This window comes from Electrophorus electricus, chromosome 5, assembly GCF_013358815.1.
Source record: "Electrophorus electricus isolate fEleEle1 chromosome 5, fEleEle1.pri, whole genome shotgun sequence".
In the NCBI taxonomy this organism is placed as follows: domain Eukaryota; kingdom Metazoa; phylum Chordata; class Actinopteri; order Gymnotiformes; family Gymnotidae; genus Electrophorus; species Electrophorus electricus.
The window spans coordinates 13,433,935-13,450,389 of record NC_049539.1 but is presented as its reverse complement, the minus strand read 5'-3'; the positions used below and the strand labels follow the sequence as shown (position 1 = coordinate 13,450,389).

The following is a 16,455-nucleotide window of genomic DNA, read 5'->3' as shown; positions in this document are numbered from 1 at the left end:
TTGGGGATGGACAAGGCCTCGGGCAGGGCTGCGGTCTGCAGGGTCCACTCCTCCGCCGGCCTCGCCCCCGCCTCGCCCTCTCGGCCCTCCCCCAGGCCGCCCCCACCGTCGCCTTGCCCCGCCTCCCCCTGGGGCTTACGGGACGCGTTGAGCTCCGCCTGTATGCTTTCCAGCTCGCTCTGCTCATCCGACTGCAGCAGCAGCGCCTGGCCTGAGAGGGGGTGAGTCCCAGGCAGCCGTATGTAGTGGGCGGGGATGAGGAGCGTGGGGCGAGCTTTCTGATAGGTGGCTTCGCCCTGGCTTACCTGGAGCTCAGAGGTGCAGCAGAGCAGGGCCCCGGGGCGGGGGAGAGCGGCCGGCCGCTCCAGGTGGTCGACGGAGCGCGAGAGCAGGTAGTCGGCCGGGCGGCGCTCCAGAATCGTCTCCCTGTCCCTGCAGGGGGAGGCGGCGGGGGTCACGGGCGTGGCCGCGGCCGGCGAGAGGCGGAGCTCGCCGGCCCTGCTGTCAGAGGAGAGGCGTCCGGCCGACGCGGCGTGGTGCAGCAGGTGGGGGTTCGAGGGCGGGACGGAGGTGCGGAGGGGGTGGGGGGACGAGGAGATGGTTGAGCTGTAGCTGCGGCGATAATCGCCGCGCTGCGCTGGCGAATCAAACCCCTCGGAGGGCCCGGTGGAACGGGCCGACCTCAGCCCGAACGTTTCCGCCGAGCGACGGTGGCGCTCCCCGTCCGACGCGCGGCTCTGCAGCTCGTCTTGGGATGTCAGCAGCTCATTGGTGGACGTGTCGTAATGACCGGTCTTGAGCATGGGTGTGTGCAGGTCTGGCTCCGCCCCCACGTGGTCTAGGCGGGTCTCGCTGATGAGGTTCAGGTGGGACATGGACGTGGCCTGGTCACGCTTGGAGCCATCCAGAGATGAGGACAATGCAAACTTCTGGTGAGTTCGGCGAGAGCGCACGCACTTCCTCCTGACGAGACAAAGATGAGACAAAGATGAGACAGCAGGCAAAACATCATCACTCATCCACTATCACCAGTTACTCTGTTGTGAGTAACTCCATTGTTCCAGCTTACATATCACGCCCATACGATAGCAAACAAAAAGCACAGAGACACACAAGAAGATACACACATACACACACAGACACACCTGCAGTAATAAAGCAGAAGACAGAGGAGGAAGAGGAGGATGATGGCCATGCCTCCCAATATGGCCAGTAGAAACACAGTGTGGTACGTGCTGATGTCCTTAGCAACCACCGGACCTGCAATACACACACGAGTATTAGAAAATGATTATACATTTGAGCGTCTACACACTACGGCGTCCCCTGCAGCGGTCGGACATACACGGTAAACAAGTAAACAAACACCTCCATCCATATTTGGGTCTCCTGGGGCGTGCTAATATGTGAGCCCGCCCATACAGCCTATGACGGAGCAGTGATCTGTGTCTGTAGTGGACTGGGTCCGTAGTGGACTGGGTCTGGTGTGAGACTGGGTCCGTAGTGGACTGGGTCTGGTGTGAGACTGGGTCCGTAGTGGACTGGGTCTGTAGTGGACTGGGTCTGGTGTGAGACTGGGTCTGGTGTGAGACTGGGTACGTAGTGGACTGGGTCTGTAGTGGACTGGGTCTGGTGTGAGACTGGGTCTGGTGTGAGACTGGGTACGTAGTGGACTGGGTCTAGTATGAGACTGGGTCTGGTGTGAGACTGGGTCCGTAGTGGACTGGGTCTGGTGTGAGACTGGGTCTGGTGTGAGACTGGGTCCGTAGTGGACTGGGTCTGGTGTGAGACTGGGTCTGGTGTGAGACTGGGTCCGTAGTGGACTGGGTCTGTAGTGGACTGGGTCTGTAGTGGACTGGGTCTGGTGTGAGACTGGGTCCGTAGTGGACTGGGTCTGTAGTGGACTGGGTCTAGTGTGAGACTGGGTCCGTAGTGGACTGGGTCTGGTGTGAGACTGGGTCCGTAGTGGACTGGGTCCGTAGTGGACTGGGTCTGGTGTGAGACTGGGTCTGGTGTGAGACTGGGTCCGTAGTGGGCTGGGTCTGGTGTGAGACTGGGTCTGGTGTGAGACTGGGTCCGTAGTGGACTGGGTCTGGTGTGAGACTGGGTCTGGTGTGAGACTGGGTCCGTAGTGGACTGGGTCCGTAGTGGACTGGGTCTGGTGTGAGACTGGGTCCGTAGTGGACTGGGTCCGTAGTGGACTGGGTCCGTAGTGGACTGGGTCTGGTGTGAGACTGGGTCCGTAGTGGACTGGGTCCGTAGTGGACTGGGTCCGTAGTGGACTGGGTCTGGTGTGAGGTGAGCTGTGAAGGACCAGGGGTGGGAATTGAGCCCTTTCGCTCTCATAAATGCGGAGGGATGTGTAAGAGAGGGGTTGCGTTACCTGTGTTTATAGGAGACATGGCTGCCACCCAGTATCCCAGCTGAGGGGCGATGTATGTCAGTGTGAGCGCAGCTCCATCCCTATGCACATTACCCAGACTGATCTTCAGCCAGGCCCCTACACGCATGCACGCACACATGCACACAGTAAATAAGCAGCATTGACTGGCATGTGACACTGTGTCACATCTTGATACATCTCATATAGCTCGTTCAGAAACCGTGTAAACCCCATAATGAGCTGCTCTTCATTCAAAAGGTACAAACAGCTAGACTAGGCTGAGGAGCGCTGATGTATAACACTGCAGTGTAATGCACCGCTTCAGAAAAACTCACTTATCCAGAGTCCATTTCTATTGCTGCCTGCGTTTAGGAGTAACGTTACTGCCCTCCTACACTAGGGGCCAGCATGTATCTGTCTGCACTCCATGCACCAAATCCAAGAACTGCCTGGGAAATTACTCACTGCAACCACTAGGCGGCCAAACGCGAGGGCTTGTTCTACGGCTGTTTTTTAGTCATAGACCACGGGGAGAAAGAACAAAACAATGACAATCAAGTTTAAAAAGTGTGCTTAGGAGATACCGAGGCTCCAGAACAGGCCAGAAGAGGCGGTGGGATGGGAGGAGTGAGAGAGAGAGAGAGAGAGAGAGAGAGCGAGCGAGCAGCGAGAGGGGGAGGTGGGGAGGAGAGAGGTTTAAGTGATGTAGAATGTTTTGCTCCCAATCATTTCTGTGTTTCTCACGCAGAGCCAGATCCCCTATCGATCGCCATCTGACCTGCAGTTACTTGGCAACCTCTCCTCCTCCCCTCCACACACACACACACACACACACACGCGCGCGCACACATTCCGAGCATTACCGTTTAAACCCAACATCATGCCCATTGTGAGGTCAACTGGACGACCCTCTTCTTCCAGTGTCACATCTTTAGTTAAAACACACATACACACACACGCACCCACATGCCTGCACACAAACACATTGGCTTTGGGGCTTAAGAGTGGATGAACGCTAAAGAAAGAACGCCCATGAGGGCAAAAGGTCTAACATCACCCAGAACGCCACGGTGGCTGTGAGTGGCCGTCACCAGCTCTTACGCGGCGGTAAACCAACGCTTGCCCACATGTCATATCTGGATTTAAAAAGATGTAATTAGATCCTCTTGGCATGCGATGCGTGCAAAAATACCAGGGCACAAGTCCAAAAAGGAAACGGCCACCATCGCACAGGTGCGCACGGAGACGCGCCCACCATCACGCAAGCGCAAACTTGGACACGCCCACCATCAGTTATCTGTGGGCTGTTTGATTTTTAAGTATTATCTGCAGGTGTGCACAGACACGCCCACCATTTCGCAAGTGCACGCGAAGACGCGCCTACAAATGCACAGGTGTGCAGAGACACCCACAGTCGCGGAGACACGCCCGACGACGCACTGATGTGCACAGACACTGCTGCGGTAATTATGCCATAATGTTATCGCACTTTTCACACTGTGTATGAAGCCTGGGAAGTTACAGACCTGCAAAGATTTATGCACACACACACACACACACACACACACACACACACTCTTTTCCTCTTTCCTTGGGCCGCCGGTTCCTGTGTCTTCACCTCTGGGAGCTTCTGCTTATGTTCTTGCAGTAAAGGCAAGCACTGCACTAGCCACTGCTGTGAGGCTGAAAGCAGCTAAGGCCTGGTTGTTTTCAGCGGGGCTTCAGGACCGTCGGGAGCAGCAGGTCTGGTTGTTTTCAGGACTGCGAGAAGGAGCAGGTCTGGGTGGATGGCAGACAGCCAGTCCTGTAGTCCCAGCTGAAACACATCAGGTCTTATCTGCAGTACTTTTCCAAATCCACTACCTGTTCCAACTCAGCAACGCACACACTGGCCTTCGCTTTAGGAATTACCAGCTGCATGTGGAGAGATGCTGCAAAGCTGCGTATTTATGAGTCAAAGTCAAGACAAGGAATGGTTCAGAAGATCTGCAGCAGACTCCTGATCAGACTCCTGATCCCAGGATCTTACTCCTTCTGTCCAGGATTAAAAATAACAAACATTTGCATGAAAGCCCTCATGATGGATATGACTAGTCATATTATTACTGTGCCTGTGGACATCTGAGGATTATCTGTGGGCTGTTGGTTGCGTTATCTGTGCGCTGTTGGTTGCGTTATCTGTGCGCTGTTGGTTGCGTTATCTGTGCGCTGTTGGTTGCGTTATCTGTGCGCTGTTGGTTGCGTTATCTGTGCGCTGTTGGTTGCGTTATCTGTGGACTGTTGGTTACGTTATCTGTGCACTGTTGGTTGCGTTATCTGTGCACTGTTGGTTGCGTTATCTGTGCACTGTTGGTTGCGTTATCTGTGCACTGTTTGGTGACTGTTATCGCTTGACTGTTTGATTGTTGGACTATTAGGTAGTTGAGTAATATCAGGGGGCTGTTTGACTGTTTGGTATTATCTGTGCATTAACAAATTGTTCTTTCAAAACCTTAAGTAATATAGACAATACGAGTAATAAGAGTAAACCAGCTAAAATAACAAGATGTCATGCCTGGCCACCCTCCTAGCATCCCTGTCTCATGTCTTTTGTTTTGCTTTACTTCCTTGTTGTGGTTGCGTTCCTTAGCTTCGTTTTCTCCGGCCCTGGTGAGTTGCACCTGTGTCTTGTTTAGTGCTCATTAGACCGTGTATTTAAGCCCCGTGTTTGTGCAGTCACCGTCAGTCCAAGCCTCCATGCGTGTAATATCCTAGCCCGTGTTTTTATTCGAACCTTCGTTTGTTCCTAGCCTTTTTGTGCCAGCTTCCCTCCTGTCATCGCATGCTTGTTTCGTTTAGTTAATCACGAATTTCCGGATTCTACGTGTTGGCTCTACGACGTTATAATGATTATGACTCTGTATTTCTCTGTAATAAATCTCGCTCTTCTCTGCACGTGTCCGCCTCCTTAAGAAATAAGAAATAAGAAAACACAACCCAGTAACAGCCTAAAAATACTAAGTGTGATTCAGTTAATCAAAGTGTAAAGTAGGCAAAGAGGCATTACATGCAGGCGCACGTGTGTGTGTGTTTATGGAGAAGTGGCTGTCCAAGCTATAAATCTCCATTCACGTGATATTTGAAACACTTCCTCATGACGTGGCTGGCCTCTATGTTCCGCACTTCCGCATCACAGCTACTTTTCTGAAAACATTGTGATGGCACTCGTGGAGACACCCCACCTCCACCCTGAACCGTTTGATTCAGCTTATCCATGTGATAAGGAGATCACGAAAAGGAAATGTCTTCTTCCACACGTGCATTGGACACAAACACAGGAAGCCTGCCTCAGACTCTGACAATCCACAACACCTACTGGGTTTTTGAAGAGGGGCCAACATGCCAAAACCTTTTTTTGTGTGCGTGTGTGCATGTGTGTGTGTGTCTGTGCGTTACACTCACCAAGTTTGGGATCAAACCTCCAGGCAGGAACGTGGTCATTCTCGTCCAAGCCGCTATTTGCAGGGAGCGGAACACTCACGCTGACTGGCTCGTTGACGTGAAGCTCCACCCCATCGCTACCCAGAAGGTGGACGCTAATAGCAGCTATTGGGGTCAGCTCAAACCAGTCACTGCCTATCAGAGGCATATTGGGGGGTGGGAGATAGAGAGACAAAGAGGTGAAGTGAGAAATTAGGTTTAAAATAACAAGAGAACAAGACAGACAGAAAACGAATACAAAAAGGATTAAAAGGTTAATGTGGTGCCATGATCTGTCTCAGGGAGTATTTGAGTCAAATACAGATCGTTTGAAATAATGAGAACAAATAGCTCTATATAGTATCATTCACACACGTGCCTTATAAACTCCAAGAGGCATTTTGCTAGAAAACGGACTGGCGTTGTGGAGAGAACCGTAGCGGGAAATGAGGGCTCATCTCATTTAGCACTGTGACTGTAGTACCATTAGCACTGCTTTTTCCGTTACTTTACACTGCTTTACACTGCTTGATTCTGCTTTACACTGCTTTACTCTGCTTTACACTGCTTGATTCTGCTCTGCACTGCTTTACACTGCTTGATTCTGCTTTACACTGCTTTACTCTGCTTGATTCTGCTCTGCACTGCTTTACACTGCTTGATTCTGCTTTACACTGCTTTACACTGCTTGATTCTGCTTTACACTGCTTGATTCTGCTTTACACGGCTTGATTCTGCTCTGCACTGCTTTACACTGCTTGATTCTGCTTTACACTGCTTTACACTGCTTGATTCTGCTCTGCACTGCTTTACACTGCTTGATTCTGCTTTACACTGCTTGATTCTGCTTTACACTGCTTGATTCTGCTCTGCACTGCTTTACACTGCTTGATTCTGCTTTACTCTGCTTTACACTGCTTGATTCTGCTTTACACTGCTTTACAATGCACTGTTGCTCTCCCAAGCTTTTCTTTACTTAATTAAATAACCCATCAATCCCCAGCACCTCCCTGGTCTGGTATACGAGGTGTGTGTGTAACTTCTGCTTTTCAAGTGAAGGCGCTGCAGGTAGAGGAAGCACTGTGTGTGTGTGTGTGTGTGTGTGTGTGTGTGTGTGTGTGTGTGTGTGTTACTTGTACCATTCGAGGGAAGGCTCTGCAGGTAGGGGAAGCGCTGTGTGTCTTGGCCTGAGTGGCTCACAGTCAGTAACGCTGTCAGGTTGGTGTAGGTGGTGTTGGGTGGAAGATGGAGAGCTCGTCTCGGGAACTGAACCCAGGGCTGCTGTCTTGATCCTACACACACACACACACACACACACACACACACACAGCTTTGATCTGAACCCATTCAGATTATGCAATCTCTCTTCCTCCCCGCTCCACTTCTCTCTCTAAACTGGCTGGGTCACTAAATGCTGGAGTCTGGGCCATCCAGCATGGATCTCCGGAGAGTGATGATGTCATTGTGTTTCCATAGTAGGGAGTGTGCATTCCACAGCCATGACACAGAGCTGCCCCTCCGCCTCCATCGTCAGACCCTGCTTCCACACCCACGCTCCTGGCACACAGCCCAGCCAGACACAGAGGCAGTCCCTGCACTTGAACACGCCCGCCCGCCCGCACGCACATCTGAGACTAGCCAATTAGATATCTGGGTCTACATCAGTAAAATAAAATAAAATAACCTACACACATATATGAAATAACCAACATTTATCTGGCTGTTTTTTCCAAGTACACGGCACAGTGAATGGCCTATTCGATATTCAGCACTGCAATGTCAGTCTCTCCTGACTCTTAGTGTTTCTCGTTACGCGTTTGATCGACACAAGCAAGATGCTCCTCACGCGCTGCTCACTGGCACGGTCAGGAACAACTTGAAGAGGTTACCAAGGTTACTGACCTTCACCAGGCTATCACCTAGATTTGACTCTTTAAAAAAAGTGCTCATCACTGATTAGCAGGGGTTAACACTCGAGCAGAAAGGCGGGCAATCGGTACTTCTGAGACGCCTGTCTGTTCAAACTGTCGTTTTACATCGGCAGAGTTCGTTTTTTGGCCTTTTAAAGAAGTAGCCGTCAAGTGTATAGTCGTCCGGCCATTTCTAGCCGTTGACCAACACGACTTTGCCATGTTACTAATTTCGAGATATAGCCATTACAAGCGCAGTGGTGCCATAGTTTCAGGATCAGTCTCTATTTAAAGAGATCAGTCACTGTTTAAAGTAGACAGTCTGACAAATGTCAATATTCCATAACTAAAGTGAATTGCTGAACATTTTAGTGGAGGTAAATGACCCCCCAACACACACACACACACACACACACACACACACACACACACACACATATATATGTATATGTATGTGTATGTATGTATGTGTATATATATATATATGTGTGTGTGTGTGTGTGTGTGTGTGTGTGTGTATGTATATGTGCGTGTGTGTATATATGGGTGTTTAAATAAGAGGGTGTGCATTATGAACAGAAGGGGAGGTATTCTCTACTGTGCCAAAATATTACAGCAGATGGCATGAGACCTCTCGTAGCTGTAGGTGTGTGTGTGTGTATGTTCATGTGGTTCCACCCTAGTGTGTGTGTGTGTGTGTGTATCTATCAGCACATGGTGATTGAGTGTTTTGAGGAAAAGGGTTAGGCGGGGCCAAATGATTAAGAGTGGAACACAAGTGTTTCCCCTTGGGCACAAAGAAACATCAATCTCTCTCTCCCCACACACACACACACACACACACCTTATTTTAGTGTAGTATCAGAGTTCAGAGAAAAGCCTTTAATTAGCACGAAATGCTGAGAATCACATAGGAACAGGTAAATACGCTGCCATGACATCCCATTCTAAAGAAATCCATGTGAAATAAATTCACACTTTAGACTAAGACAGTCCTGAGCCTGTCTATATTTAAGTGTGCGTTTTAGATAACGTGGCTTTTCTCTCGCCCTGCACCCAGCAAGGGCACCTTTACGAGGACAGAAGAAGTGTGTCTCTGCCTCATGGCCAGACCCCCTCTCCCTCTCCCCAGACTCCAAGTCACTCCCGTTCCTTTTAGAGGTGTGTGTGCGTGTGTGTGTGTGTGTGTGTGTGTGTGTTCACACAAGGGGAAGCTTCCCCTACAAAGCCCCATCTGTGGATTCAGAGAGACTGTAATTAAATCATGTTATAATACGTTATTAATACTAATCATCACATCACAGCATGAACCCAAGCCACAGGAAACAATCACGAGTTCTGCCCGAGTGTCTAAACGTCACCATGGTGGGTGTGGCCTCCTGCCTTCGGCAAACTGACTTACTCTTGGGGTCAAACGAACACGTTAACTTTTGATTTTCATTTGTGCGAATCTCTTTGTCTCACACGTGCACATGCACGCACGCACACGTCTGTTACCTTGGTATCCGGCGACGATTTGAACTATGTCATCGTACACCATCAGAGTAGCAGTTCTCTCAGGGAGCAGATCGAGGCTGAGAGACGAGAACACTAGAGCGTTCCCACACACACACACACACACACACACACACACACACACACACACACACACACACACACACACACACACACAGTAGATTGGGCAGTTAGAAAATGGTAAGATGCAAGGATCTTAACAGACCTCCCCCCCCGCCGCAATAATGTACATCTCCTATAATATTCAACATAAAGAACTGAATCCCTCCCACTCTGAAACGGCCACGACATGGGCCTCAATAAATCATCCACGCCTGACCAACAGTATAGTGAAATAACCCCCCCCCCCCCCCCAGGGGCCACTGAAGGGGGTGGCCATCGCTAAACCACCTTCATGTGTTGCTCCCGAGCCATGAGTCATTCCTCTGGAAGCATACGAGGGCTCTTCCCACCAGCTCTTAGCTAAGCTACGCAGTGTAGAGGGTGGGGGTTGTTGCCGAGGCTGGATGGTAGCGACCCAGACAGAGAGAGTCTGCAGTGAAGCACTGTGTGTGTGTGTGAGCGCGCGTGTATATATGCGTGTGCGTTTGTTGAGTGTGACTGCTTCAATGAGAAAGGTGTCTGATTCCGATAAAAAACCCACAGAGCTCTTGTTCTGCACTCGGCTGCAAGTTACCGACCGAGTCTGTCTGTGTGTGTGTGTGTGTGTGCGTGTACGAGTTTGTGGTTTACTCTGGCCCTGTTTAGAACACTAATCCCTTTAGCTACAGCAGAGCGTTCCGTTTTCCCGCAGTTCTCTCTGCCCTGCCCCTTTTCGTCTCCACGGAGACACCGCCAAGGCAGCAGGTGTTCCTTCATCCTTTATATTTTTAATGTTAAAGAAGCTGACCGGCTAATCCCACTGACAAGCTCTTAAAATGAGAACAGCAAGAACATTAATGTAATGGAAGTAAGATGTTACCGGGTAGTCTGGCTGGTCGCCATGGAGAGGAACTGGGCACGTAGCCACGCCTGGTCGCTGTGACTACAAGCAGGTCGCCCAGGCGATAGTGGATCCTGATGAATATGTTGCCATCCTCGCCAGAGATCTCCTTGGCAACAGGGGTGTGGTTGGCGAAGATCTCCACGGTGACGCCCGAGAGCGGCTGGTGAGTGCTGGCATCACTCAGGTGAACCTTTAGTGCCACCTCTGCTCAGAAAAGACACAACCCACACTACAGTCAGACTAAAACCAACACGCACCTCTGGTCAGAGAAACACAAACCAACGATAAACAACTCTTCCTAAGACTTGTACATGCCAATACATGTGGAAACAGAACCATGTTGCAAAGAGAGAAAACAATTCAAAGTAATTTCGACATATCATTCTCACAGACTGTGATAAGTATATTTTCAGACTCTTACAATTACCATGAAATCCATTTTATGGAAGCCAGAGTTCTCACGCTCCCAGAACGGCAATTAGTGAGTGTTGAGACTATATCCATTAAGACCACACATTATAAGCCGATTAAATTGTGTGTAAAACACTCGTCTTTGTAATGCTGAAGACGAAAAACAATTCTGTTCCTAAGGTTTGCCACTCCGTGGGAACCTCTGAGAGGGCACTTACGGAAAACCACCAATCACCACCGAAATCACCCACCTTATCCTGCTTATTAGCCAATGGTAACAAGCTGTGAAAACAATGGCCAATGTTTCCTTCCTCTAGGAACCTTGCGTTTGTTTAGGAAGTCCGTGCAAATGCACACTTCCTGTGGAAAACATTTAATGCAGCTTTGCGGATAGCAGATGTGCTGCTTCTAAACATTTAGGTGGGACTGGTTCCTAAAAGCTTGGCATGGAAGAACTGCTAGGCTGTATGCTCTTCATACAGCCTCTTCAGTTTCTTGGGACCCTTATGATCCGAATGACCTTACAGGTATGACAAAGGGTCTTTATGCCAGACATACATCTAATGATAAGTGGCTTTACTGTGCGCCTGTTAGAGTCCATCCTTCTGTTCATGACGTGGCCGATTAGCAAAGTCCTCCTATACAAAGGGTGCTCTGCACTAGGTCGTGGCCAAAACCTTGGCGGTATCTCACACAGCTATACAGAAAACGCCACCAAAGAACTACACCTATGGAATTCTGCTCGGCCCAACTTCCACCCCATTTCATCACAATGGGATATTACATCACAATGGCCTGTGACCTCAGAGGGGCGCTCTGATGCAGAACAGAAGGCAGAAAGTGCAGAGGAAAGTGACAGATGGCACGAGTGACAGGATGGGATGATGTACACACCCACACTTAACATAACAACCTTAACATGGAGAGCGGAAAACAAATGCGCGCGCGCACACACACACACTCACACACTCTCTCACACACTCACACAGTCTCACACGCACACACTCTCTCACGCACACACTCACACTCACACCCACACCCACACTTAACATAACAACCTTAACATGGAGAGCGGAAAACAAATGCGCGCGCGCACACACACACTCACACACTCTCTCACATACTCACACAGTCTCACACGCACACAGTCTCACACGCACACACCCTCTCACGCACACACTCTCACGCACACACTCACACTCACACCCACACCCACACTTAACATAACAACCTTAACATGGAGAGCGGAAAACAAATGCGCGCGCGCACACACACACACTCACACACTCTCTCACATACTCACACAGTCTCACACGCACACAGTCTCACACGCACACACCCTCTCACGCACACACTCTCACGCACACAGTCTCACACGCACACACTCTCTCACGCACACACTCACACTCACACCCACACCCACACTTAACATAACAACCTTAACATGGAGAGCGGAAAACAAATGCGCGCGCGCACACACACACACTCACACACTCTCTCACATACTCACACAGTCTCACACGCACACACTCTCTCACGCACACACTCACACTCACACCCACACCCACACTTAACATAACAACCTTAACATGGAGAGCGGAAAACAAATGCGCGCGCGCACACACACACACTCACACACTCTCTCACATACTCACACAGTCTCACACGCACACACTCTCTCACGCACACACTCACACTCACACCCACACCCACACTTAACATAACAACCTTAACATGGAGAGCGGAAAACAAATGCGCGCGCGCACACACACACTCACACACTCTCTCACATACTCACACAGTCTCACACGCACACAGTCTCACACGCACACACTCTCTCACGCACACACTCACACTCACACCCACACCCACACTTAACATAACAACCTTAACATGGAGAGCGGAAAACAAATGCGCGCGCGCACACACACACTCACACACTCTCTCACATACTCACACAGTCTCACACGCACACACTCTCTCACGCACACACTCACACTCACACCCACACCCACACTTAACATAACAACCTTAACATGGAGAGCGGAAAACAAATGCGCGCGCGCACACACACACACTCACACACTCTCTCACATACTCACACAGTCTCACACGCACACACTCTCTCACGCACACACTCACACTCACACCCACACCCACACTTAACATAACAACCTTAACATGGAGAGCGGAAAACAAATGTGCGCGCGCACACACACACACTCACACACTCTCTCACATACTCACACAGTCTCACACGCACACAGTCTCACACGCACACAGTCTCACACGCACACACTCTCTCACGCACACTCTCTCACGCACACACTCACACTCACACCCACACCCACACTTAACATAACAACCTTAACATGGAGAGCGGAAAACAAATGCGCGCGCGCACACACACACTCACACACTCTCTCACATACTCACACAGTCTCACACGCACACAGTCTCACACGCACACACTCTCTCACGCACACACTCACACTCACACCCACACCCACACTTAACATAACAACCTTAACATGGAGAGCGGAAAACAAATGCGCGCGCGCACACACACACACTCACACACTCTCTCACATACTCACACAGTCTCACACGCACACACTCTCTCACACGCACACAGTCTCACACGCACACAGTCTCACACGCACACACTCTCACGCACACACTCTCTCACGCATACACTCTCTCACGCACACACTCACACTCACACCCACACCCACACTTAACATAACAACCTTAACATAGAGAGCGGAAAACAAATGCGCGCGCGCACACACACACACTCACACACTCTCTCACATACTCACACAGTCTCACACGCACACAGTCTCACACGCACACACTCTCTCACGCACACACTCTCACATGCACACACACTCACACACTCTCTCACATACTCACACAGTCTCACACGCACACACTCTCTCACGCACACACTCTCTCACGCACACACTCTCACGCACACACTCTCTCACGCACACACTCTCTCACGCACACACTCACACTCACACCCACACCCACACTTAACATAACAACCTTAACATAGAGAGTGGAAAACAAATGCGCGCGCTCACACACACACACACTCACACACTCTCACACGCACACACTCTCACACGCACACACTCTCACACGCACACCCACACTTAACATAGAGCAGAAAACAAATGCGCGCGCACACACACACTCACACTCACACACACTCACACTCTCACACACACACGCACACTCTCACGTACACGCACACACACACACACACACTCTCTCACACGCGCACACTCTCACACACACTCTCACGCACACACACACTCACACACTCTCTCACATACTCACACAGTCTCACACGCACACAGTCTCACACGCACACACTCTCACGCACACACTCTCTCACGCACACACTCTCTCACGCACACACTCACACTCACACCCACACCCACACTTAACATAACAACCTTAACATAGAGAGCGGAAAACAAATGCGCGCGCGCACACACACACACTCACACACTCTCTCACATACTCACACAGTCTCACACGCACACAGTCTCACACGCACACACTCTCTCACGCACACACTCTCACACGCACACACTCTCACACGCACACACTCTCACGCACACACTCTCTCACGCACACACTCACACTCACACCCACACTTAACATAACAACCTTAACATAGAGAGTGGAAAACAAATGCGCGCGCTCACACACACACACACTCACACACTCTCACACGCACACACTCTCACACGCACACACTCTCACACGCACACCCACACTTAACATAGAGCAGAAAACAAATGCGCGCGCACACACACACTCACACTCACACACACTCACACTCTCACACACACACGCACACTCTCACGTACACGCACACACACACACACTCTCTCACACGCGCACACTCTCACACACACTCTCACGCACACACACACACTCTCACACACGCACACTCTCACACACACGCACACTGTCTCACACACACGCACACTCTCACACACACACACACACTCTCTCACACACACACACACACACTCACATACACACACACTCACATACACACACACACACACACACTCACACACACACACACTCACACACACACACACTCACACACACACACACTCACACGATACATTCATGGCTTGAACTTTATGGCAAAGGTTTTACAGCAAGGCCTTTTAAGCAACACCTCTTCAGAAAAACACTAACATGTATGACAATAAAACAGAACTGGTGGCTGCTTGTTAACATCCTGTGATAATAACTAATCCTTCTTGGATTGTGAAAATAACGAAAATCCCTCTTGCTGATAGCAGAGGAGGGATGGTTTCCTTTAACACGTTAGTGGCCAGGGCTGAGGGCCGAGGGCAGGGTAAACGAGCAGCCAGCAGACCGCTCGGATCACCAATTAGCTGCAAGTGTGTTTAGACACAATCTACTGTTGCATCCCAACAATGAGCCACCGGTAGGCGAAACGGGCGCACATGCAGCGACATGCACCTGGAGTGTTTGTGCGAGGCAGGCGTGGGAAGAACGTTGCGCACAATGTTTACTTAGCAATGAGGCCGTTGGCTCTGTGAGCAGCGACACCTCCGGTGGGGGGTGGGGGGGGTTGACACAGCAAAACAAATCAAAACAAAATTAAATAAAATGGCTAATTAATGGAGGAAGTGGTTGTGCTTTCAGAGGGCCAGAGTAAGCACTGTTGATCCGGCAAAAGGCCGTAAAGCTGTTAGCCACCATCACTCATTACTCTTTCATTTTCTCTCCTTCTTCCCCTCTTTCTCTCTCTCCCTTTCAGGTCCAGCATCCATAATTCTCCATGCTCTCCTGGACAGCTCCTCTCTCTGCCAGGACTGGGCGGCTCGTTTGCCTCCCCACTGTGGCTGCCAGTAAAGACCAAGAGCCTGCGACATCAGCCACGCCACGCAACCTGGAGAAATTACTGCCTTGACCGAGAGGGAGAGTGAGAAAACCAGATTAATCAGATCTATGACACTTGTCTGAATGAGGGGGTAATTTGGTTTAATTGTTGTTATTCATGAAGGAAAACTAAAACAAGCCACTTCCACAGCGGTAGCACATGAAGACACCGATGCTTTAGAAACCAGTGAGAGAAACCCCAACTGCAGAGGACCCACATTAATATAAAAACCGTAGCAGGTGAGCTGATAAGCACCAGTGTAGCAGTGGTGTAAGATGACAATACAGAGCACAAACAATAACATTGTACAATAATCACTAGAGCACAAGTCTGTGTAGGTTATGTTGCTATGGTTTACACATGCAAAGGCACAGTCATGCGTGCATACACACCCACACACACCCACCAACACACACCTGGATCAATATATCAAATGGTAAGAGATTGTTTTTTTGTTTCTATCTATCGGATTTGGGTTTTCATAGTAGCCAGAAGACCATTAAAACATCCAACGTTAGGCATCACAGCTGTGGACAATCAAACAAAGGCATCACTGAACCGGTGTGAACTGTGTATAGCACAAAATACGCAAGTTAAAACCACAAGTTAAAAACAAACAAACACAAACAAACAAAACAGCCTCTTTTCCACTGGAGGGCCCGAAGGTCTTGAGCATGCTGGCTTTTCCAAACAGGACGCTGACGCACCATGCTCAGCATGCATCGGAGCTGCAGAACCGATCGGGTGGGACGGTTCATTGGCGTGGAGATTCGCTGGCTAGTTCTGCATTTTCAAACACGTGCAGCAACTGGAGTCACTTAGCGGCGACTGGTTCGTGATTATGACC

The 16,455-nt window shown here is 50.1% G+C and overlaps 1 protein-coding gene across 1 annotated transcript in view; it reads right to left on the bottom strand.

Moving 5' to 3' along the window:
• The window catches only part of fam171a1 (family with sequence similarity 171 member A1), a 29,495-nt gene that overhangs the window by 2,543 nt on the left and 10,497 nt on the right, over positions 1–16,455 (bottom strand). Inside the window, exons 2-8 of the mRNA XM_035526640.1 lie at positions 10,229–10,456; positions 9,250–9,342; positions 6,982–7,134; positions 5,825–5,998; positions 2,384–2,500; positions 1,146–1,260; positions 1–963 (exon numbers count right to left, since the gene is read on the bottom strand). The exon at positions 1–963 is cut by the window's left edge and continues 2,543 nt beyond it. Coding sequence (XP_035382533.1) covers positions 1–963; positions 1,146–1,260; positions 2,384–2,500; positions 5,825–5,998; positions 6,982–7,134; positions 9,250–9,342; positions 10,229–10,456 — 1,843 coding nt within the window. The remainder of the gene's footprint in view (positions 964–1,145; positions 1,261–2,383; positions 2,501–5,824; positions 5,999–6,981; positions 7,135–9,249; positions 9,343–10,228; positions 10,457–16,455) is intronic.